Here is a 22,310-nt window from a genome sequence, read left to right on the forward strand (position 1 = left end):
TTCTTAGGGGGGAAAAACACACACAAAAAACCCAAAACACCCACGAGGCTGACCGATGGAATCTTCTCCATCGTCAGCTTTTCTTATCTGTATCTGCTTCCACTATGGTGTCTAAAGCTGTTTCCCTTAAATGTGGAGGCACACTGCCCCGGGCACACAGTTACATAACTTGCTATTTTCAGCTAAATGCGACAACAATTGCTGCCGCCACCGGGATAAGTTTGAGAACTGTTGGCCTCTGGATACGGCTCCACGCAAATCCTCAGGCTGTGGTCAACCCCGTGCAGAACAAACCCTGCCTCCCTGTGTTGCTTTCCCCTCCACTTCAACTCCTATGCATCCTTCAAAGCCCCAGTGCTGATGTTCTCTTGCAATCCTCCGGTCGTCTTTCTTTCTCAGCAGCCCCTCCTCCCTGCCTCCTGTGGACCAACAGGAGGCAAGGCTACTCACCACCGTAGAAGGGCACCCACTGGTAAGTCGTCTGGGGGCCTAGGACAGGGTGGCCATTGTAGAGGGCACACTGGAGGTCTCGGAATGGAATGGCCCCTGGGGGACAGTCCTGAGGACAAAGATGGGTAGGTCCGAGGCTGGGAGAGCCCCAGGGGAGCCCAGAGAGCCTGGCAGGGTGGCAGGTGTATTTGGGGGGCACGAGTGGGGAAGCAGGAAGTCTTCAAGGCGCACCCGAGGGCCCCGGAGGCGGACAGAACTTACCGGCAAATGGCAGAGGCGGTACTCATGGGTGTCTCCCCAGCATGTGTCTAACCCGGGAAGCCTACAAGGAACAAGAGGGCCAGAGTGTGGTCAGGACCCCCAGTAACCCTCTTTCCAGAGCTGGCCTGCCCACCCTTGGGCCTGGCCGCCCCCACCCACATTCCAGCCGGATCAGTGGGATTAGAAGGCACAGCATGTGTGGGCAGGCAGAGGGTGCGGCCAGCAGTGGGGCGGGCTGGTGGGAGAGGAGGGGCAGGCACCCCCCTCCCACCCCACCCTGCTAAGCCCCAGCTTTCTGCGCTCACCAGATGCAGCGACGGCTGCGCACAGAGACACCCCGCCCACAAGAGCTGGAACAGCGACTCCAGGAACCCCAGGGGGTCCACTCACCTGGACCCTACTTGGGGAGACAGAGGCACCATCGGCCTGGAGAGAAGCCAGTGGCCCCCACACCGCCGGCCAGGTCCCCAAGCCCACTGGCCCCCTGGACTCGTGTCCCCCCTTACCTGGGCACTGCCCCCTAAACCACAGTTCAGGAGGGTCCACAGCAGAAGCAGGTTCTGGAGGGGGCGGGGTGTGGGGGAGCAGAGAGGGCGCGGCAGTGGGGGCGCCGGCAGGCCGGGGTCGGAACCCCAGCTCTGTGCCCACTGGCTGTGTGATGTGGGGCAGTCATTTAACCTCTCTGGGCCTCTGTTCTCGTCTCTGAAAAGTGGGGTAATAACAGGGCCCCCGTTACAGGAAAGTCTGAGGGGTCCGTCAGACCAGATAAGAAAAGCAGGCTGCACAGAGCCCGGTGAGGGGGAGGGAGAGCTCAAAGAATTATCTGCTTTTATTGCTATTGTTTGTCGTCTGATTACATGCACACAGCAAGTGCTTAATCTGTGTCTGATTATGGAAGGAATCATTCCAGGACAGTGCACGGGAATCTCCAGTGTCGGGACCCCGCCACCACTCTCCCCACCGTCAATGCGTCTACCTTTCTGTGTGGCCAAGGGCCAGCCACTCCACATCCCCAGGCCTCAGTTTCCCCATCTGTACAATGGGGATCAGCTGGTCTCGGTCCAGCGCTGTATGAGGGACTGTGGAGAAGGTGCGGCTGGCGGGGCTGGCTCGGGGGCTGAGTCCCGGGCAGAAGCCCCCTGGCTGCACCTGGGCCTCCAGGGCCACCTCGGCTCCCAGACCTGTGGTGGCAGGGAGCCCCTGGATTGGGGGTCACAAGGCGGGTTGACCTGGCCCCAGTCCTGCCGGGGCCCCGTGACCTCATGTGCAGAGGATGTGGGCTTCACCAAGGGCAGCCTGCAGAGGAAAAGGAGCCATTGATGAGGGTGGTGCAGGAAAGAGGGAGGCCTCTGGGGGGGTAGACTTGTCTGCCAGGGCCTCAGTTTCCCCATCTGTCAAAGAAAGGGTGAAGTCCCTTGCCATCCACACCCTCCTCGTGACCATGGCATTGCCAGAGAAAGGCGGAGGGAAGCGGCCACCCGTGAGTCCTTTCTCAGGCCAGGGCCAGGGTCCCCCAAGGACTGAAAGAACCAGCTGGACTTTTCCAGCCCTGAGTTTCCAGCCCTGGTCCTGTACCAGTGGACTCTGGACCCTCTCCAGCCTCAGTTTCCCTGGTTCTCAGGCTCTGACATTCGGACCTGGGGCATCAGGCGCTGGGACGCATGGTGGCCCCGGGTGCTGAGAACCTTGGGGACCACTGGGCAGGGCCCTTCTCTGCCCAGAGCTGTGTAGCCGGCTGTATCTGTGCCCCTCTGAAGCCCGAGTCCGGGCTGGCCTAGGAGAGCTCAGATGGGGGGGGGGGGGGGCTTGGCCTTTTCACACGCAGCCCCCTCGCACCACACACACCGAGCGCTAGCCCCTGGGGTGGGAGTCCAAACCCGGTGCTAGAAGCGCCATTTTTCTGCTCCCCAGAGAACCCTCCCGGAGGAGTATGACACATCCCGTTTTGGCCGCGCCCCAGCCTGCAGGTGTGATCCCGGAGCAAGCCACACCTCTAGGCCTCAGTTTCCCCAGGAGGGGGCGGGGATGAGCTCTCTCCCACCCTGGGATCGCTGCCAGGCCAGCCCCTCACCGGCCCGGGCCCGGGGACGGGGAGGAGACGCCGGCCGGGATTGTGGGGGGATAGGAAGAGGGACTTACCGGCTACGGAGAGCCCAGGCGGCACGTCCCGGCTCCCCGGGCGGCCGCAGGACAGGCGGAAGCGGCGGGGCCCGCGGGGAGGGGCGGGGGGAGCCAGGAGCAGCCCCTCCCACCCGGCCTCCCAGGGCGCGCCCAGGCCGGGGTCCCGCGGAGGGGCAGCCCCGTGCGCCCTCGCGCGGCGGTTGCGCGCCTCGGCGCGGATCTACGGCAGGGGACTGCCCCGCGCGGGCGCCGGCGCCTCAGACCACGGCCTGGTGTTCCAGAGTCCGTATCCCGGTGACCTTGGAAAGCCCCGGGGCGGGGGAGACGTGAGGGAACCGACCGCCTCTATCCCCCGCCCCCCCACCCCGGGGCTGCTATTCCGGGCGTCGCGCTCAGGGCCCGGGAATGTGCGAGAACCGAGGTGGCCCTGCCGTGGTTCCGGGAGTCCGGGACGCTGTCCCGTTTCCACCGACGCCCAGATCGCGTCCCCGCGCGGGTCCCCATTCCCGGTCAGTACCTCCCTCCCCTGGTCCTCCCCCCGAAGCCTCCCTCAAGGTTACCCTACTGAGGAACCCGCGCGCCCGGCTGCAATCCTGAGGCTCCCACTCCGGGTCCCGGCCACCCCAGAGCAGGGCCCCAATGCACTGGGAGAAGCTCAGCTCGAGGGGCCGGGCGTGGGGGGCGGAGAGCCCCCTTCCAGGCCCTCCAGGAGCATTCCCGGGCACTGCTGTCACCAGAGGACGTGCCCCACCCTGCCTTCCGCCCTCCCAGGCTGAGCAGCGATTTGGAACCAGACCCTCTCGCACAGGGGCGTGCCCCCGCCCCATGACTTATTTTCCCATCCGGACAGTGGGGTCCGCAGGGTTCCTCACCGAGACACTTCCAAGTGGACCTCAGCTGTTTCCGGGGACTGGCAAGGACAGGGTCCCCCTAGGGCTCCTCATCACCCCCCCCCCCTTTCCCAGCTTAGCATGGGCACACTGACCTCTCACCCTGCCCACGCAGGGAGGCAGCAGGGGCCCTGTGCTCACCCCTCCCCTGCCTCCTTGCTGTTGCCCGTGAGGCTTCCTGACAGGTTCGAGAAGATGGGGCCACCGAGGGGTCGATGAACAGCCTGCCCCCCTGGTCGCTGGGCAAGCCCACGCTCAGCTTGATTGCCCCCCCCCTCCTGGAAGCTGGCTGTGGGGTGTCCGGCCCTGACCACAGGGACGGGGGTGCCGGTCCAGCTCTGTCTGCCCACCAGCCTGGAGGGGCTCAGGGCAGGGCCGCTCAAGGCCATCTGTTCAGGCAGTGTTTACTGAGCATGTACTATGCGCAGGGGGGAGCCGGGAACAGCCCTGCTAACCAGGCAATCCTACCTCTTGATCAGGACACAGAGAAGTGTCCCAGGCCCCCTGCAGATGGGGTTGGAGGGAGGCCCTCGCCCAAGAGGTGATCACCAGGAGGAGGGGGCAGCCCAGGCAGAGGAAACAGCGCGTGCAGAGCCCCGGAGGCTAGAATGAGAGAAAAAGGGACAATCAGGAGGGCGGGGTGGGGGGTGGGGTGGGGGGAGGTCAGAGAGGGGCCAAGGGGTGGAGGCCAGAGCGGTGGGAGTCGTGCCTTAGCTTGGGAGAAGCCACCCCTGGCTGCTCTGGGGGCAGGAAAGCAGCGAAGAGGCAGCCGCCTCCTGCGGGGACCGGGGTTGTGCGGGCGTGCAGGGTGGAGGTGAGGGGGGACGCGCAGCTGTCGGGGAGTGGAGCGTATAGGCTCCCACAGGAGCCCCGTCGGGAAGAGGTGAGGCGGGAGCTTGGCCAGAGCTGCTGGGAAGGGAGGTGCCCATTTGCTGCGGGAGGGTGGGAGTGGGGAGGGCAGGTCCAGAGGTCACTTCCGGATGGGTGTGGGGGGACACGTCTGGGGGTCAACCAAGAAGAGTATGGGAGAGCAGGGGCTGTGTCCTGCAGGACGTGTGGGCGTCCTTGGCACGGCGGGACGTCTAGAGTCACGGATGAGGTCACGGGGCGTGAGCGAGGACTGAACGGAGACTGGGGCCTGCGTCCCAGGGGCCCCGGGGGGGGGGGGCGGTGCTAGGGGCCGAGGGACAGGGAGCCTCTGGGCGGAAGGAGGGCGGACCAGGGGATCAGCGCTGCCGGAGGCACTCAGTGACTCGGTGAGGTGAAGCGTGGTTGGACGGGGGCTGAGAGAGGACAGCAGGAGTGGGGGACGCCTACTGCGGGCGTGAGCTGGGGCCCGGGGCCCGGCGGGCGTCGGAAGTAAAGCGGGTTTGGTCCCGCAGCTCCCCCTAGTGGACAAGCGCCCTCCCTCGGAGGTGCGTCTTCCGCTCCGCAGCGCGCATACAGCAGCCCCCGTGGCCCGCAGGGAGGGTACGCAGCCGGTGCTCTGCCCTGCACGGGGGCCTAGCGCCTGGGGAGACGCCGCTCACGGCGCCGGGTGGGGATGGGGTGCAGATACGGTGTCCTGGGCCCGCGCCCCTGCCTCTGCTCCCCGGGCCCCAGCCTCCCGCCTCCGCGCCCCGGCGGCCGCTGGGCCGGACTCGGCAGATTCCCAGGGAAGGAGGCCAAGAGCTCGGGCGGGAACCTCGCGCAGGTGGAGGGGTGGCCGCGAGGTTCAGACTCCAGGTGCGGCGGCATCTCGGCCCCTCCCCCGCCCCTCCCGGTGCCCCGGCCTCGACCTCCAATAGGGGGGCGATCCGTGCGGTCCCGCACCCTGAGCTCTAGCCCGGGCCGTCCCTGAGGCAGAGGGGACACCGGTCCTGCGGATGTGGGTCGGCTGGGCTCTGCTACCTCTGAGGCCTTGTGACCTTGTGGCTTAGGAAGTGCCCATGAGCGGCCTTCGTGGCCTCCTGGTGCACCACCCCCCCCCCCCCCCAACTCCCCCTGGCCTCCTGTGATCCCTCGGACCTGGCCACGTGGTCCCCAGGGCACTTCAGCCTCCTGCGGAGATGGGGTGGGGGGGTTCCTGCCACCCGTGCTCCAGAACTCTGGGTCTCTGGAGCGCCCCGAGATGAATCCTCACCCCACTCAATGGGTCGGGACACTGAGGTGTGGAGGGACCGAACTGCACGCAGCAGGGTCCCCACATCTGAATGGGTGAGGGAGTGGTGGGAGGGGGGCTTGGGGACACTCGAGGCAGGACCTGGAGAGGGTGCTCCCAGCAAAGGCCAGGTGGCTGGGGGCCCAGGGCGAGGACGCCTGGCGGGGAGGCCTGTGCAGCTGGACGGGGTGGCGGTGGGGGCGGGGGGGGGGGGGGGGGGGGGGGGGAGGTTACTCACACATGGCCTGTCATCTAAGGTGTTCGCCTCAAATCAAGAAAGTTACGCACGATGTGGTGCCATTTACAGAAGAGAATATCCCCGGCACATAAACTCTGACAGGAAGCGGAACGGAATAAACCCCTCGTGTCGCCCACGATGATCTCCGGGCAGGGTTACGGGTGACTGCGTTCCTGCTTCTGATTCTGATTTCTTTAAGAGCATTTTTATTTCAGGGGCGCCCGGGGGGCTCAGTCGGTTGAGCATCCGACCTCGGCTCAGGTCACGATCTCGCGGTCCGTGGGTTCAAGCCCCGCGTCGGGCTCTGGGCTGATGGCTCGGAGCCTGGAGCCTGTTTCCGATTCTGTGTCTCCCTCTCTCTCTGCCCCTCCCCCGTTCATGCTCTGTCTCTCTCTGTCCCCCAAAAAATAAAAAATAAACGTTGAAAAAAAAAAAAAAAAGAAAAGTTGTATTTTGGAATAATTTTACATTTACAGAAAGTTGCAAAGATGTGAGAGTTTCTGTCTACCCTTTCTCATCGGTGATATAATCCACCGCCCCAAGAGGTCCCTGTCCTCGTCCTCAGAACCTGCAGACGTGTCCCCTCATGCGGCAGAGGGGACCTTGTCAAGGCCCCTGAGGCGGGGGTGACCCTGGGTGCCCGGGGGACCCGGCGTCGTCACGAGAGGGAGGCAGAGAGCCGGGCAGACCCCGCACTGCTGGCCTTGAGGATGAGGAGGGGCCGCGGGCCCAGGATGCGAGGCCTCTGGAAGCCGGAAAAGGGGGGAGAGGGGGCTCCCTGGGGCTCCGGGGGGGAACCAGCCCTGCCCACGCCCGGGCACTAGGGCTTCTGGCTCCACAACGTGAGGTTGATAAACGTGTGATTCTTTTTAAAGCCACCAAACGTGTGGTAATTTGTTACAGAAACCCTAGGAGACAAGCACTCTTGTCGCAACTCAGACACCGATATTGGAGTGTTGCTATCACCGATCGATGACATCAGTAATTGCCGTGACTACTGACCAAACTCCACCTTTTATTTGGAGTTCTCTATGTGTTGTTGTTGTATTCTTTTCTGAAACTGATTCCCTTTTTCTGTTCCAGGATCTCGTCCAGGATCCCACATGACAATGAGCTATTTTTCTCGTAATTGGTTAAAAAAGAAAAAAAAAAAAAAAAGACCCGGGCAGATAAAATACGGATTATGCCTCTAGAAATCTGGCCGGCTCTGACACTCAAACAGCACCTCGCTCACAGCCGGAGTCAACCAATGTCCCTGAATAGAGGTCGAGGCCGCATCCAGAGAGGACACCAGGGAAAGTGTCCCCCTGCAGGGACAGCGCCCCCTGAGGACCCCGAGGGCACGCCCGCCTCAGGCAGGGTCCCGGGCAGTCTGGAGAGGGTCTGCGCTTGCGTGGGGCCACCCGGCAGGTCGGCACCCATGGGGCACACGGCAGGGTCAGACACAGACCCGTGTCTTCGTGTGACACGTCCAATCTGGTGGGACGGGAACCAGCAGAACTGCAAGGACGTGCATAATTTCAAGTTGTGAAGGACCACAGAGGGAATCACGGGGTGGAGGTGGCCTCCTAGCTGCTAGCAGAGGAGAAGGAGCTGCTGGGAGAAGACTCAGGACTGGGGGGCGTCATGAGCACAAAGCACGGCGTATGCAAAGGCCCTGAGGTTGGGATGCGCTTGGTATGGGGTCTTGGGCCAACAGGGAGGCCAGGGGGTTGATGCTCCCTCGTCTTCCTCTCAGGTAGATAGTCCTGAGGAATGTCCTGCCCAGTTCCTCAGGGGCCCACAGTGGTTACCAGGGCCCGCCCTGCGCCATCCTCCCTGGCCCCTCACTCCTGCTCTCGGGACCAACCCGCTGCACCAAACCCTTGCTTCAGGCTCCGTGTTTGGCCGAGTCCAGACTGAGATGTGGGAGGAGAGACAAGCCTCCCGCTTCAGTGTCCTGCTGGTCTGGACAATGTCATCGAGAGGGAGTGAGGACAGGGTACGGCGGCCTCAGCTGCAGGTGGTGAGGGGAGGAAGAGCAGCCTCAGAGGACCCCGGAAAAGATTGGGAAGCAAGCAGGGAAAGAAGCCCGCGGACGGGTGTCTGGGAGGACAAGCGAGGACGGCGCTTCTAGAAGGAGCCAGCGATGCACATGAGGCTGGGAGAGGCAAGGACAAAGTCGGGTCCTGGGGTGGGGGGGGGGGGGCCGGGTCTCCCCTCCCCCCCCGTCGGGGCCCGCGCGGCGCCCCCGGCGTGCCCCCCCGGGCGGGCCCCCCCCGGCCCCCGCGGGGGGGGGGGGTGCGTGCTCACAGGACAGGCACGGAGCCCGCGGCCTCTCAAAGGCCGGGAAGGGATCCGAGCCTCACGCTCCCCCGCCTCGGGCACCTTGCAGAGCTGACTGTGCCACGTTTCACCCCGTGCCCAGTCCCTTGAGCCTCCCTCGGGCGCCTCACCGCTGGGGGCCGTCTCCGCGGCCCCCCTCCACCCACCGCAGGTGCCCTGTGCGGTGCTGTCCCTTTACTTCTCCCGGGAAATGTGCTGAGTCCGGGGAGTTATCTCAGGTCAGCGAAGGAACAGACGGGAGGGAAAGCAGGCCTGTGGCCGGAGCGCGGTGGCTCCCGGGCGGGGGCGGCCAGGCCAGGTGCCCGCCCGTGACCACCTCAGCCTCCGGCGCCTGGGCAGGGGTCAGCGTGGGGGGGCAGCCACCCCTCTGCAATCCGCAGTCCTCTGCCTGGCGAGCCGCCTCGTGCGCGCATCTGGAAAACCGGATGTTGGTGAGCCCCTGATGCCGTCCTCGCTCTGTGGGAGCGTGGCGGGGGGAGGGGGGGTCGAACGTGGCGTGGCCTTACCGTCTCAACCACCTTCCAGTGGCAGTGGCATCGAGCGCACTCACACTGTCGCGCAGCCGCCCCCGCCGTCCGCCTCCAGAACCTTCCATCTCCCCAGACTGAGACCCTGCCCCCATGAAGCACGACTCCCCGCCCCCTGCCATCCACTCTCTGTCTCTGTGGACGGGACTCCTCTAGGGGGTCACGCGGGACGCGTCCCTCTGTGCCCGGCTCCTGTCACCGCGCAGTGTCCTCGGGTCCGTCCACACGGTGGCAGGCGGCAGGACGTCCTAACTTTCCGAGTCTGGACGAGACTCCGGCGTGTGGATGGACGCGCTGTGTTTATCCGTCCTATGCCAGCGGACGCGTTTATGTGCTTTGTTTTATTGTAATGTCTCTTCGTTTCGGAGGGGCAGGGGAGAGGGTCGCTGCTGAGGGGAGGCGGAGCATGGGAGGTTCCCTCCCCGCCGCCCCCCCCCCCCCCGGGCCCCGTGGTGGACGCTCAGCCAGGAAGACGGGGGTCCGGAGGGCCCAGCCACCTGCCCCCTCAGAGCTCCCAGGGCCACCGGGGCAGGAGGGTAGGGGGATGACGCGGGGTGCGGACAGGGCTCTGGACACCAGTCATCCTGGCTTGCGTCTGCCCTCCCGAGTCTCAGTTTTCTGACCTGTAATATGGGGCTAAGAAGAGCCTGTACCCAAGGATGGGCTTACACACATTTGCCTCTGGAAGCCCCCCCTGACCCCCCACCCCCCCGCCGTGGTGCAGCCTGGGTGATCTCCTGGCGGTCAGTCTAGGAGGACCAGGCGTGTCTGACTTGGGCATTCGGAGCCCAGGGCGGGTTCTGCAGGCTGATAAGTAGGCGCTTAACAAATACCTGAATTAACACCCAGATGGCGGTGTGCTGCCGAGACAGAACAGATTTCAGGGTGACAGCGACACGATGGCCCAGGCCCATGGCCCCCCAGCCACCCACCTTCTGTCACGCTGCACCTGGTTCCCATCGGCAGCAAACTTAGGCTCCCTGGATGCAGCCACCGGGCTCCCCGGTGGTGGCCCGAAACCCTGGCCTGGCACGGAGGCCGGTCCCCCCACAAAAGTACCCGAGTCTTACTCTGTCCTAGGCACTGGGGCCCCCCGAGGGTCCCTCGTGCCTTTGTTATCCCCGTTTGACACCCCGGGTGGACATGTGACAGCTCAGAAGGTGTATCCTGTCCCTGGCATCGTGACCGGGCCACATTCCGAAATCTGGTCTCTGGAAAATTCCAAGGCCCGATTCCAGCCACAGGGAGCCCTGCTAACCCCTCCCCATTCGTTGTGTTATGTAACATTTGGGGATTAGTACTGTGGCATCCAGAGGCAGCCGCTTGGACTCAAACCCAGGACTGTCCCTTCCTGGCTGTGTAAGCAAAGCAACGACATCCCCAGGCCTCAGTGTGCTCACCTGTAAAATGGGAACAGGGCCGGTTCCCGTGTCCCAGGACTTACGTAAGAGTACACGAAAGAACACAAGGAAAGAGCTTGGAACTGAGTCTGAGGTGTGGCTCGGAGATGTCCCCGCCGGTTCCCAGGAGGGTCCCAGACAGCCCACTAGCCCTTTCACCTGTCTCCCCTTGGCCGCCCGTGCCGGGAGTCACAAACCCTTGTCTGCTCTTGGGTCCCCAGATTCTGTTCCTCCTCGCTGCCTAGCGCCCTGAATATATGGTACCCCTAACCCCCAGCGGGGCCCCCCTCCTGGGTCCCTGCCCCAGGCCTCACTCCCTTTCCAACCAGCTCCAGCCCCAGAGATACTGGTTTTCTTTCTCCTCCTCTGAATCCTGCCACGGCTCCCAGTGCCACGAGAGCCCCGTCAAGCCCTCGCTTCCAGTCGCCTCTCCCTGGAAAGGCCTCCGAGAGGAGACGATCTCTCTGACCTCAGTTTCCTGCTCAGGGCAATGGGCACGTTAACACTTCACAGCCTGGCGGGAGGCGCAGGCTTGGAACAGCAGCGAGCCGGCTGATCGCACCGGATTGGCGCAGGGCTGTCGCGCCGGGCGCGAGCTCCTGTCTCATCACTGAAACTCCCTCCAGCCCGGTGTCCCCGTGCGCCCCCCCCATCACCGCGCACACCTGCCCCCGCCGGCGCCTGGCCACGCCCCGAGCGTCGGGCCACGCCCCCTCCCCGCCCCCTCAGCCAATAAGACGCGCCCCAGCGGCGCGCAGCCCCGGGAGCAGCCGCGCGGTGGTCCCGCTGAGGCTGCGCCAGTGCCCGCGCCGAGCGCCCGCCAGGCTCCCGGCGGGATGGAACCCGGGCGGCGGCGGCGGCGGCACAGTTGCCGCCCGCCGGTCTCCGTCTTCCTGCGCGACCCGAACTCCGGGCGCGTCTACAGGCGCGGAAAGCTGATCGGCAAGGTGCGGCACGCCCGGCACCACGAGTGCGCGGCGAGGGTCCGGGGCCGCGCGGGGGTCCCGGCGGGGCGGGGAGGGGTGTGCGCGCGCGATCGCGAGCCCCGGCGAGTCCCCGGGTTTTCCTTCTGCGTGTGTCGTGTGTCCGCGCGAGTTTGGGGTTTGGCTTTGGGCTTGCGAGGGTTGCGCGGCCGCGTCTGTGGCGTACCCCTGCACCGCGTGCGCTGTGGCGGGAACCGCTCTTTGGCGTCCTGTGCGGTGCCCGTAGGTCGGCCGTCTGTCCGGGGCTGTGGGTGAGCGCTCGAGTGTTCCAGGGCTCCGTGCCTCTGCAAGAACTCTGTCGTGTTGTCTCCAGGCGCGCGTCTGAATGTGCTTCCGCGTCTGCGTGTGTCCATATGCTATATTGTGGTCCGCTGGCTGGGTGTTTCCAGATCTGGATACGTCTGGGGACGCGTCCCTGCGTTTTCCTGCATGCTCGGGGGGTTGCCTGTGCGGGTCTGAGGGTGTGAGCTGTGTGTCCGTGCGTCTCCTGTTGTCTGTGTGTCTGTGCACGTGAAGAGGCCTGGTCACCTGTCCGCACACCTGCGCACACTTGGCCGCTGAGCCGGGCACCTCTCCGCTGCAGGGTGCCTTCAGCCGCTGCTACAAGCTGATGGACATGTCCACCAGCGCGGTGTTTGCCCTCAAGGTGGTGCCTCGTGGTGGGGGCGGGGCCGGGCGGCTCCGCACCCGGGGGAAGGTAGGCCCAGACCTTCGCTCGCAGGGGGGCGCCAGACAGGTTCCTGCCCTTGGGGGTGAGGGTGTACGCCCCTGGGCCCGAGTACTAGGGGTCAGGTGGGGCCACGCCTGCAGGTGGAACGTGAGATCGCCCTGCACAGCCGCCTGCGACACCGAAACATTGTAGCCTTCCACGGACACTTTGCTGACCGCGACCACGTGTACATGGTGCTGGAGTACTGCAGCCACCAGGTGCCCCCCGGGGGGGGGGGGGGGGAGAGGGAGCCTGCACCGCGCCCCGCCCCCCCATGTTTGTGGTGCTCCCCTCGCCCACCTGTGTGTCTCTGTACTTACCTGTCTCTACTGTGTCTGCACCAGACGCGTCTGTGCTCGTCCATTATGCACCAGTGCCCACCTAGGCTCGGGTGACTCACTTCTGCACACCAGGACTCACTTGTGTCCACTTGTGCCCGTTTATTCATCTGGCCCATCTCTTCATCTGTGGCCATGTAGGACCACCTTAACTCGATCCAGCCCCCCTGAGCACAGCTGTGCCCGCCTGTGTCTATCCTGTGCCCTCCTGTGCTCACCTGTGCCCTCCTGTGCTCACCTGTGCCCGCCTGTGCTCACCCGTGCCTGCCTGTGCCCTCCTGTGCTCACCTGTGCCCACCTGTGCTCACCCGTGCCCACCTGTGCTCACCCGTGCCTACCTGTGCCCACCTGTGCCCTCCTGTGCTCACCTGTGCCCTCCTGTGCCCACCTGTGCCCTCCTGTGCCCACCTTTGCTCACCTGTGCCCACCTGTGCCACCTGTGCATCCTCCATGCCACTGCTGCCCGCGGTCACCTGCAGTCACTGGCCCACGTTCTGGAGGCGCGGCAGACCCTGACGGAGCCCGAGGTGCGCTACTACCTGCGGGGCCTGGTCAGCGGCCTGTGCTACCTGCACCAGCGGCGCATTGTGCACCGCGACCTGAAGCCCAGTGAGTGGGGGGAGGGGCGCGGGGGGGAGGGGCGCGGGGGGGCGTGGCCTCCGCCCTCATACCCCGTTGCCCCCCACCTCTGGCAGGTAACTTCTTCCTGAACAAGAACATGGTGCTAAAGATTGGAGACCTGGGGCTGGCTGCCAGGGTGGGGCCGGGGGGCCGCTGCCACAGGTACACGGAGGGCGCGAGGGCGCGGGCGGGGCCGGTCTGGCACGCGGGCCCCAGCGTTCCCGAGCCCGCGTCATCATCCCTCCCAGAGTGCTCTGCGGGACCCCAAACTTCCTGGCCCCGGAGGTCATCTCCGGGAGTGGACACTCCTGCCAGTCAGACATCTGGGCTCTCGGCTGCATCATGTGAGTGGGTCCCGGGGAGCCCCGGGCCTGGGGAAGAGGGCAGGGGCAGGCGAGGACAGGTGTGAGGATGTAGGGGGGAGGGCGAATGGGGACAGGCAGGCGTGAGCGAGCCTAGGACACGTGTGGACAGGCGTGGGCGGGCGCGGGGCCGGTGGGAGCCGTGCGCGTGTGCGGGTGTGCATAGGGCACGTGGGAGGGAACACGGGTTCGAGCCGGCACGGAGGTGTGGACGGGCGTGTGCCGGTGCACGCGGGCAGATGCGGGTAGGTCCGCGGTCGTGAGGTACCGGGAGTGGAACCCGCGCAGGCGGGCGTGCAGACAGACGTTGGCGTCAGCCGAGTGGACGGGACCGGCCAGGTGGGAGCGGGTGTGGGGCAGGTGCGGGAAAGCGGACGCGAAGCCCGTCCGGAGCAGGGGGGTGTGGGTAGGGGCACGCCAAGCCTGGGCACCCAGGCCCCTGCCCCACCCTCCCACCCCTACCCCCCACCCCCGCCCCCGGGGCAGGTACACAGCGCTGACCGGGGCCCCTCCCTTCACGGCGGCTCCCCTGTCGGAGATGTACCAGAACATCAGAGCCGGCCGCTACCCCGAGCCTGCCCACCTGTCCCCCAACGCGCGCCGCCTCATCGCCCGCCTGCTGGCGCCCGACCCCGCGGAGCGGCCCAGCCTGGACCGCCTGTTGCGGGATGACTTCTTCACACAGGTGCGTGGGGTCCAGCGGGGGTGCCGAGGCCCCGGGGCCGGGCAGCCCGCGCCCGGTGCTGACCCCCGGTGCCCGCCTCCAAAGGGCTTCACCCCGGACCGGCTCCCGGCCCGCTCCTGCCACAGCCCACCCATCTTTACCATGCCCCAGCCTCTGCGCAGGCTCGTCCGGAAGGTGGGCCAGCTGCTGCTGGCCCAGTGCCGGCCCCCCTGTGAGTACTGCACCCGCCCGCCTCCCCTGCTCCCGGCCCGCCTCCCCTGCTCCCGGCCGCCTGCACCCACCCTCGCCTGGCCGTGGGTCCTTTCCACTCCTCCGCACCTTCCCATCCGTGGCAGAGGCGGATGTGGGTGGCGGATACCCCCCTGCTGCACGGGGGGCCGGGCTGTGCCCCCCCAAACTCCTTGCGTTCCCCCAGGCCCCTGCACTCCTAACGAGGCCTCGGATTCAGGAGGAGGTGGTTCAGATCCTGACTCCACGGAGTGGGGCGGTGAGGTGAGGGCTCGGGGCAGCGCGCACTTGGAGGCGCGTGGGACGCATTCTTACGGGGGGAGGGGCTTCAGAGCCACGAGGCTGGAGCCCCTCCCCCACCTCAGGGCCCTCCTGGGGGCCCAGGGCCTCCCCTCACCCCTGCTGCTTCCTCCCCAGGCCTCCCTGTTGGGCACAGAGGCTCCCCGCTCCACAGTCCCCGTCTACCTGCTCACCCACGGGACCCTCCGGAGTGACCCAGCCGGTGAGCAGTCACTCCATCCTAGGCGGGGGCTGCTGGTGGGGAGTGAGGGTAGAGAGGTGGGGGGCGGTGACTGGCCCTCGCCAGGGTCACCGCCCCTCTCTTGGCCTCACCTTTCCCTCCTGTAAAATGGGAACGATGTTCAGAATCATTCTGGGATCAAAATAAGGTTTATCCAGATTTGAGAGTTGGGGGCGGGGCTGGTGGGAGGGGCCCCTCGTGGTGGGGGGCCAGGCCTGTCCTCCCTCCACGCCCCCCCACATAGATCTGTCTCCCCAGGGCCCAAGGGGAGCCGGAGGCAGGAGGTAGAGGCGGCCATCAGGAACTTGCTGCTCTGTCTGGATCCCAGCCTCCCAGGTAGGAGCCCCGCGGACTCACCCGGGCCACCTGCCTCTTCACATCCGAAGACAAGCGCCTTGTTCTGTCCAGGGTCCTGCCGGTATTTCTGGGGCTCTGCTGCGGGGACCGAGCTGAGAGAGGCTTCAGAGCACAGTGATGCCCACCCCATGCACTCCCCACCTCGACCCCCACCAGCACCCACCGCGTCCTGCCCCTCCTTGGTCACTGTCCTCGGAGCTTTTTCTTTCCCGTAGGATCCGGTGGGTTCTGCTTAGTCTTCGGTCTCACGCCCTCTTCCTCGCCCTCCTCCTCGCGGCTGTAGCACAGAAGGACCCTAGACTTTAAGGCTCTTCCATCGGTGGAGCCAACTCGTGTTCAAATGTCTTCAGTAAACAGTGGAAGATGATTTGAGATTTTCAGCGAAGGCAGCCCGGAGAGCGCCCAGTGCGGCTCAGCCAGCTTCCCGGGGCCGCTGGATTTCCCGTGTTCTCACTAATGCCCTTTTTCTCCCAGGATCCCATCCGGGATTCCATAAGCCACCGAGCAGTTTGTGTTTAACACAATTTTTTTTTTTTAATGAAATAAAGGAAAGCCTGTAGTGTCCGTGTGCCCCAGCCCCGTCCTCCCCCCGCTCTGCACTTTCCTCTACGCGTCCTGCGCCTCCCCCGCCCTCCCACCAGGCCCCGCTGAGACCCCCTTGCTCAGCTCCCTTCTTTGCACCCAGCCCCACAGGACCCCCCGGGAGGGCAGCAGCCGGTCCTCTGGGCCCCCACGTGGGTGGATTATTCCAGCAAGTACGGCTTCGGCTATCAGCTGTCGGATGGGGGCAGCGGTGTCCTGTTTCGGGACGGCACGCACATGGCCCTGCGCCCCCCGGGGGAGTAAGTTTTGGGGCTCCTGTGCCCCCCCCACCTTTCCTTATTCATTCTGCAAGTATTTATTAAAATAGGGCCTGCTCTGCGCATCTGTAAGCCCTTCCTGCCTGACCACTTTGCAGGGGGTGGGGGTGGAGGTGACCTTCTACAACCTGGTTGTGGAGGGGCTTTCTGAAGAAGTGACATTCAGGCGAGACCTGAAAGATGGGAAGGAGCCTGTCAGGAACAGCATCTGAGGCACGGGGAACAGCATGTGCAAAGCTCCTGACATGGGTCCCAGCGCAGTGGGTTTGAGGAAAAGTGAGATGGGGGGACAGGGAGGCTGTGAAGTCAGTGACCTTCGAGCCGTGGTTGGAACAGGTCATGTTTGACATGACCTTCACGGCAGGAGTGACCTAGAGACTCAGCAGGGAGACAGTTGGACTGGTCTGGTCAGGTAGGGACAGGCCGTGGCGGGGTGGGGGGGTGGGAGGGGAGGGCAGGAAGGCGGGAGCAGCCCTGAGGCAGGATGGGAAGATGGCAGAGGGGTGGGTTTGGGGGCGGGTCAGGATCTCAGTAGGGACGTGCTGGGTCCACGGCTCCGGCGAGTGGCCAGGGCTGCAGGTGTGGCTAGAGGGGCCGTGAGGAGCTGGTCTCCAGATCCCCATCCCAGGGGGTGTGGCTGGTGGGAAGGTGTCCTCGGGCCTCAGGTGCCCAGGATCGAGGCTGTGGCAGCCAGCACCGCCCTGTACCCCCTCTCCAGCCGGGTCTGCTACACGTCCGCGCGGGGGAAGCTGGACACGTTCGCCCCGAGGGACGCGCCCAGCCCGCTGGGCGCCAAGCTGGCCGTCCTCCGGCTCTTGGCCCGATACATGCAGCAGCGGCTGCAGGAGGTAAGGGCCGGACGGGGCGGGGCCGGGCCGCTGGGGACATGGCCAGCCCGAGGCCCGCAAGGCTGGGTCTGTCCGCAGGAGGAGGGCCGGCCCGTGCCCACCCCCCCGACGGCCCCCGGCCACTGCCTGCTGCGCTTCCTCGTGTCGGACCGGGCTTTGCTCCTGCTTTTCAGCGACGGGACACTGCAGGTGAGTGCACAGGGTGGCTCTCGTCCTCGGTGGCCTCCGCGGGGCAGCCCCAGGCCCCTGGGCCGTCAGGCACTGTTGAGGGTGCGGCCAGGGGCAGCGGGGCATGTTGACCTCTAAGTGCAAACACCGCGAAACCGAAAACGTGTGTCCGTGCCGGGGCAGCGTGATTTGGGGTCATCTCCACGGGTGGCGTTCGCAGCTGCCACAATGTCATCTCCCCAGAAAGTCATTTCTAGATTGAGGCTTTCCCGAGCGGTCATGGTGACGTCAGTCTGACACATCCTAGCCAGCCCCCAGTCCGACGGCCCAGACAGGGCTTTCGTTGTTATTATTTTTAAAAATTTTTTAAGGTTTTATTATATTTTTGACGGACAGAGCATGAGCAGGGGAGGGGCAGAGAGAGAGAGGGAGACACAGAATCTGAAGCAGCTCCAGGCTCCGAGCTGTCCGCACAGAGCCCGACGCGGGGCTCGAACCCGCGAACCGCGAGATCGTGACCTGAGCCGAAGTCGGACGCTCAACCGACTGAGCCCCCCATGCACCCCTGCTTTCCTTGTTATTTGTAAAAATTATGATTTTATTTTCCAGGAACCCCTCCCCGCCTGTTCAGACTAGAGTGGGGCTAGCACGTTCGCACTGACCCAGGCGGGGCCGCAGCTGGGGAGGCCAGTTCACCCGGGTCACAGGCTTAAGAGCAGGGGTCTCACTGGGTGGCCGTGGGAAGGGGAGTCCCCATCTGAGTCTTGTTGTCCCGTCGGTGCAGTAGGCCCCCCGGGCTTGCTCCCTGAGCTCCTGGAGGGGGGGTGGGGGTCGGCCGCTGAGACCCAGGCAGGCGGCTCTCAGCCTCCTTCCACCTGCCCTGTTCATGCCAGGGCAGGGGGTAGGCCCGGGGGGCCCTCTCTCCTGACCTCGCTCCTCTCCCCTTGGCAGGTGAGCTGCCTCGGAGACCAGGCTCACCTGGTCCTGAGCGGCCAGGGCCGGGAGCTGCGGCTCACGGTCCGGGAACGCGGCCAGCGCAGCACCACGCACGCCCTGGGCGCCCTGCGGAGCCCCAGCTGCGCCCCGGCCACCCGGCAGCGCCTTCTCCACGCTCTTCACATGCTGCAGAGCGTCTAAGGCCGGGGCCCGGGCTCCGTTCAGGCTCTGGTTCCCCAGAGGGGTGTCCCTGGGGACAGCATGGTGGTGGGGGGGGGGGGCCGGGGGGCTCGCTTTGTGTCATGACTGTTCAACCCAGACTTTTGTGCGTCTTTGTCCTTTTTTTCATTAAAGAAAAGTTGACTCCCTAGCCTGCCGTCCGCCTCTCTGGGGGCGTTAGATGCCTCGTGGCCTGTAAGTGGAGGGGACATTTAGACCAGCCTGCCCTGGGCTCAATCCTCTTCCTGGCACAGATCTCCGCCAACACAGAAACTCACACCAGAGCGGCTGTGCCATGACCCGAGAGCTGAAAGCGTGTGACCTTTGCTCAGTGGCCGGGCAGGGAAGTCGGTGGCCCCTGCTCTGCAGGGAAGGCGTCTTGTGACAGCCAGGGGACATGTGCTCCCAGGGCTGGCCGACGACTGAGAGCTACATGCAGCCTATTCTCACAGAGACACGAATTCCAGAAAGGACTGGCCGGCCAACAAACAGCCCAGGGACGGCTGAGATTTTGAGACTGGAGGCTTGGGGAGGCCGGCTGCTCCCTGACGCCGACTGCTGGGAGACTTTTTTTATTTTTTTAAAGTTTTTATTTATTTTTGAGAGAGTGTGAGCAGGGCAGGGGCAGAGAGAGAGGGGGACACAAAATCCGAAGCAGGCTCCAGGATCCGAGCTGTCAGCACGGAGCCCCACGTGGGGCTCGAACCCACAAACCGTGAGGTCATGACCTGAGCCGAAGTCAGACACTTAACCCACTGAGCCACCCAGGCGCCCCATATAGTTTTGTTTTTTAAAATGCCCTCAGCCTTTAGAGAGTCCTTGGTGGGGGCGGTCCTGCCCCCAGGGGAGGTGTGGGGTCGGCAGCTGTCACGTGGGAGGGGGATGGGTGGGGGCGATCCTGCATCAAGGGGGTGGGGCCAGGGTGCTGCCCCGTCCCCAGGTACCCGGATGCCCCTAAGTCCCCCAGTGCCTGGGAGAGACCCTGCTTTAGAGAAACTGAAGTATTCACAGGCCTGATGCTTAATTTTATTGGAATCAGGGAAGCAAACAGTGAAGATGAAAAGCAACATTGTGGGGGAGGGGTGGCTTCCGGTGCCCATGCAGCACCTTGCCCACCGCCATCGTTGTCATTGTCCCTCGGCTGGCACCCACGTCATGTCATGTCCGTCAGGAGAGAGGACAGGGGGTTGGGGGTGCCTCCCAGGCAGATCGCAGCCCCGCTCAGGACTCCCCTGTGCTGCGGGCGCCCCTGGGACCAGAGCGGCCCCCGGGCACCCTGCAAGCTGTCCCTGCTGAGCCACTTACTGTCGATTCCAAAAGTGTAACGTGGATGCCATCTACTTGTGACAAGTTGCAAACTGGCACAGCGGCCGCCTTCCTGGGGAGGTCGCGGGGGCACCGGCACTCGGGTTTCCCCAGTGAAGAAGGAAACCATCAGTGTGCCCTTGCCTTTTCCCTCAACCATGTGCCTGGATGCATTTCTGCGCCTGCGTGTGAAGGCCCGCCTCCCGCCCGCTGCCAGTGCAAGGGAGGGACGAGGGAAAGCTGGCTCTTCGGGGCCGAGGGAGGTGGGGAGGCCGCATGCCTTGGTGTGGCCTGACGTGGGAGGAGAAACTCGTGTACAAGAGGGGCGGGAGCTGAAGAGCCCTGGGAGAACCTGGGAGGAAGGGGCTGTGGGTGGGAGAGGAACTGGCAGAAGGAAGACAGAAAACACTGGATATAAACATCCTGCGGTTTTTGCCCTTTTGGTAGTAGTATGGACATGAAATTTACATAACATGCAATTAACCATTTTTAAAAATTTTTTCATGTTTATTTTTGAGAGAGAGTGTGTGTGTGTGAGCAGGGGAGGGGCTGAGAGAGAGAGGGAGACACAGAATCGGAAGCAGGCTCCAGGCTCGGAGCCGTCAGCCCAGAGTCCGACGCGGGGCTCGAACCCTCACACCGTGAGATCATAGCCTGAGCTGAAGTCGGGCGCTCAACCGACTGACCCACCCAGGCGCCGTGCCATTAACCATTTTATTTATTTTATTTTATTTTTTGTATTTTTTCCCCACCCCGTTAACCACTTTAAAGTGCATAACTCAGGGCCACCCGCGTGGCTCAGTCGGCTAAGTGTCTGACTCTAGACTTCGGCTCAGGTCGTGATCTCGTGGTTCTTGAGATCAAGCCCCATGTGGCCGGGCTTTGTGCTGACAGTGGGGAGCCTGCTTGGGAGTCTGTTTCTCTCTCTTAAAATAAAATAAATAATAAACTTAAAGTGTACAACTCAGTGGCGTTGAGTGCATTCATAATGTTATGCAACCACCACTTCCATCTAGTTCCAGAACATTCCATGAGCACAAGAGGAAACTCCACCCCCATTAGCAGCCACCTCCCCCTCACGAGCCCCCTTCCCGTCCATGGATGAGCCCGTTCCGGACGTTTCACACACGCGGACTCACTCCCCGCGTGGCCTCTCGTGTCGGGTTCCCTCCCTGAGCGTCGTGTGTTCGGGGTCCGTCCGCGGGGCAGTGGGGGTGGGCGCCTCGCTCCTGCTCGCGGCCGAGGGACGTGCCGTGCGTGGTGGGCACATTGTGATTGTGCCATTCACCTGTGGGTGGCTTCGTGTTACACATGACAGAAACCCCTCCTCACACAAAGGACCGGCTTCCAGTGCCGAAATGGTGGGGAGTCGGACGCAGGCCAAGGACTCCTTCTGCCCCTCTCTCCCTTTCTCCGTCTCTTGTGCTACGAACTTCTGTGTTGACTTCGCTCGTTAGCAGGCTCTGAGGCCAAGTGGGGGAAATGTGTCAGCCAGACTCTCCCATCAATGCAGGCAGAAGTCCCAGGTCGAAGCCTAACTGGCCAGGCCTGGGCTACGTGGCTGCCCCGCCCCCAGCCGGATCACCTGGAAGGAGCCAGAGGGGTCCGCGAGGAGGGGAGGGGATGCCGGCCTTCCCCGGTCGTGTTGCTTCGCCCTGGTGTGTCTCCGGTCAACAGACGGTCTTCTGGGGGTGGCCTCCTCGCCGGCACTCAGCAGCCCCAGGGTCTTGCTATCCACACCCTTGGGTCACAAAAGATACAGGTGTCTGCCTGGCGCTCTCTGGGGTCGCTGGCTCCGCGTCCTCACCCCTGTGACCTGATGGTGCTCAGACAGCGCCGTGCAGAGGCCCGAGCCTCCCACCAGCAGCCCCGGCCGGCCGCCTGGGAGCGGGTCCTCGGGCCCCAGCTGAGCCCCTCGGACCAGGCAGCCCCAGCCCGCCTGTGACCAGAACCTCGTGAGAGACCCCGAGCCAGAACCACGCATCTGGACCCCTTCCCACTTCCCGAATTCCAGAAATGATGAAGGAAAAAGACAAGTGTATTTCACTGCTTCGGGTCACTCGGCTTTGTGCCGATTTGCTACCACTCGGCGGTAGCGAAACACGCTTTGGACCCAGCCCGGGACCCGGCACCCTCAGCATGTAGCTGCCCGTCTTGCACAGTGCCCTGCCCTCAGTGCCTGCCCGCGCCCGTCTGCGGCCCCACAGCGGCGCCGGCTCAGCGAGCAGCCGGCCCACACCACCCAGTATCTGGGTGACCTCCCAGACCAGCTCTCAGCCGGAGGGTGCGAACTGCAGGAGGGGCAGGGAGCCCCCCCCCCCCAACCCGGGCTCCCACGCTGCGAGTTTCTGGAGTCTTCTTCAGACAGGGTAACAGGGCACCTCAAGAAATAAAATCATTAGCCTCCCTTTGGTGGGCGCTTGCAAGGGTCGGAGCTTCAGGAAGAGGCAGCGAATGCGTGCCAGGCCGGGCCTTTCTTTCTTTCTTATTTTGTTAAGAGGAAGCCACCGAGAGAATGGATGCTCCGAAGGATGCAGGGAACTTGGCTTCCCCCGCGCCCTGCCTCTGGACCACGTTCCCATTGGTCTGTGGGAGCGCGCGATGCGACGCCTCCTCCAACCAGCAGCAGGCGGGGCGGGGCCGGGCCCCCGCGCAGCCGGGCAGATGTGATTGGCTGCTGCTGTGGCAACCGCGTGTGACGTCATAAAGCTTCGCAGGGGCCAGGTCCCGGACGCCGGCCTCGCGTGCCCCGCTTGCTCTAATCCACGTAACTCGGCTTGGGGTCGGGGGTTCTCTCCCCCACTTACCAGACGAGGAAA

The 22,310-nt window shown here is 64.4% G+C and overlaps 2 protein-coding genes and 1 long non-coding RNA gene across 5 annotated transcripts in view; 2 read left to right on the top strand and 1 right to left on the bottom strand.

Annotated features, from left to right (window-relative positions):
* ADAMTSL5 (ADAMTS like 5) overlaps positions 1 to 3,560 on the bottom strand; it is a 7,261-nt gene extending 3,701 nt beyond the window's left edge. For 2 of the 3 annotated variants that reach the window (XM_040461968.1, XM_040461967.1), the window contains exons 1-6: positions 2,851 to 3,560; positions 1,688 to 2,007; positions 1,218 to 1,413; positions 1,017 to 1,108; positions 712 to 772; positions 451 to 559 (exon numbers count right to left, since the gene is read on the bottom strand). In XM_040461968.1, coding sequence (XP_040317902.1) covers positions 451 to 559; positions 712 to 772; positions 1,017 to 1,108; positions 1,218 to 1,413; positions 1,688 to 1,743 — 514 coding nt within the window. In that variant the 5' untranslated portion in view covers positions 1,744 to 2,007; positions 2,851 to 3,560. The remainder of the gene's footprint in view (positions 1 to 450; positions 560 to 711; positions 773 to 1,016; positions 1,109 to 1,217; positions 1,414 to 1,687; positions 2,008 to 2,850) is intronic. The other variant, XM_040461966.1, reaches the window with a different exon arrangement.
* Positions 3,561 to 4,719: 1,159 nt separating this feature from the next.
* Positions 4,720 to 7,256, top strand: LOC121021537 (uncharacterized). The gene is made up of 2 exons (XR_005786581.1): positions 4,720 to 4,978; positions 7,184 to 7,256. It is a non-coding gene; the product is annotated as an uncharacterized LOC121021537 (long non-coding RNA).
* A 3,806-nt stretch (positions 7,257 to 11,062) lies between these two features.
* Positions 11,063 to 18,821, top strand: PLK5 (polo like kinase 5 (inactive)). The gene is made up of 15 exons (XM_040461965.1): positions 11,063 to 11,299; positions 11,919 to 12,032; positions 12,146 to 12,262; positions 12,862 to 12,991; positions 13,078 to 13,165; positions 13,252 to 13,347; positions 13,852 to 14,050; positions 14,135 to 14,261; positions 14,466 to 14,542; positions 14,696 to 14,780; positions 15,057 to 15,134; positions 15,841 to 15,997; positions 16,734 to 16,863; positions 16,942 to 17,052; positions 17,983 to 18,821. The coding sequence occupies exons 1-15, from the start codon at positions 11,189 to 11,191 to the stop codon at positions 18,166 to 18,168; spliced, it is 1,806 nt and encodes a 601-aa protein (XP_040317899.1). The 5' UTR covers positions 11,063 to 11,188; the 3' UTR covers positions 18,169 to 18,821.
* The last annotated feature ends 3,489 nt before the right edge of the window (positions 18,822 to 22,310 follow it).

Source organism: Herpailurus yagouaroundi, unplaced genomic scaffold, assembly GCF_014898765.1.
Source record: "Herpailurus yagouaroundi ecotype Mexico unplaced genomic scaffold, PumYag 295, whole genome shotgun sequence".
NCBI lineage: Eukaryota > Metazoa > Chordata > Mammalia > Carnivora > Felidae > Herpailurus > Herpailurus yagouaroundi.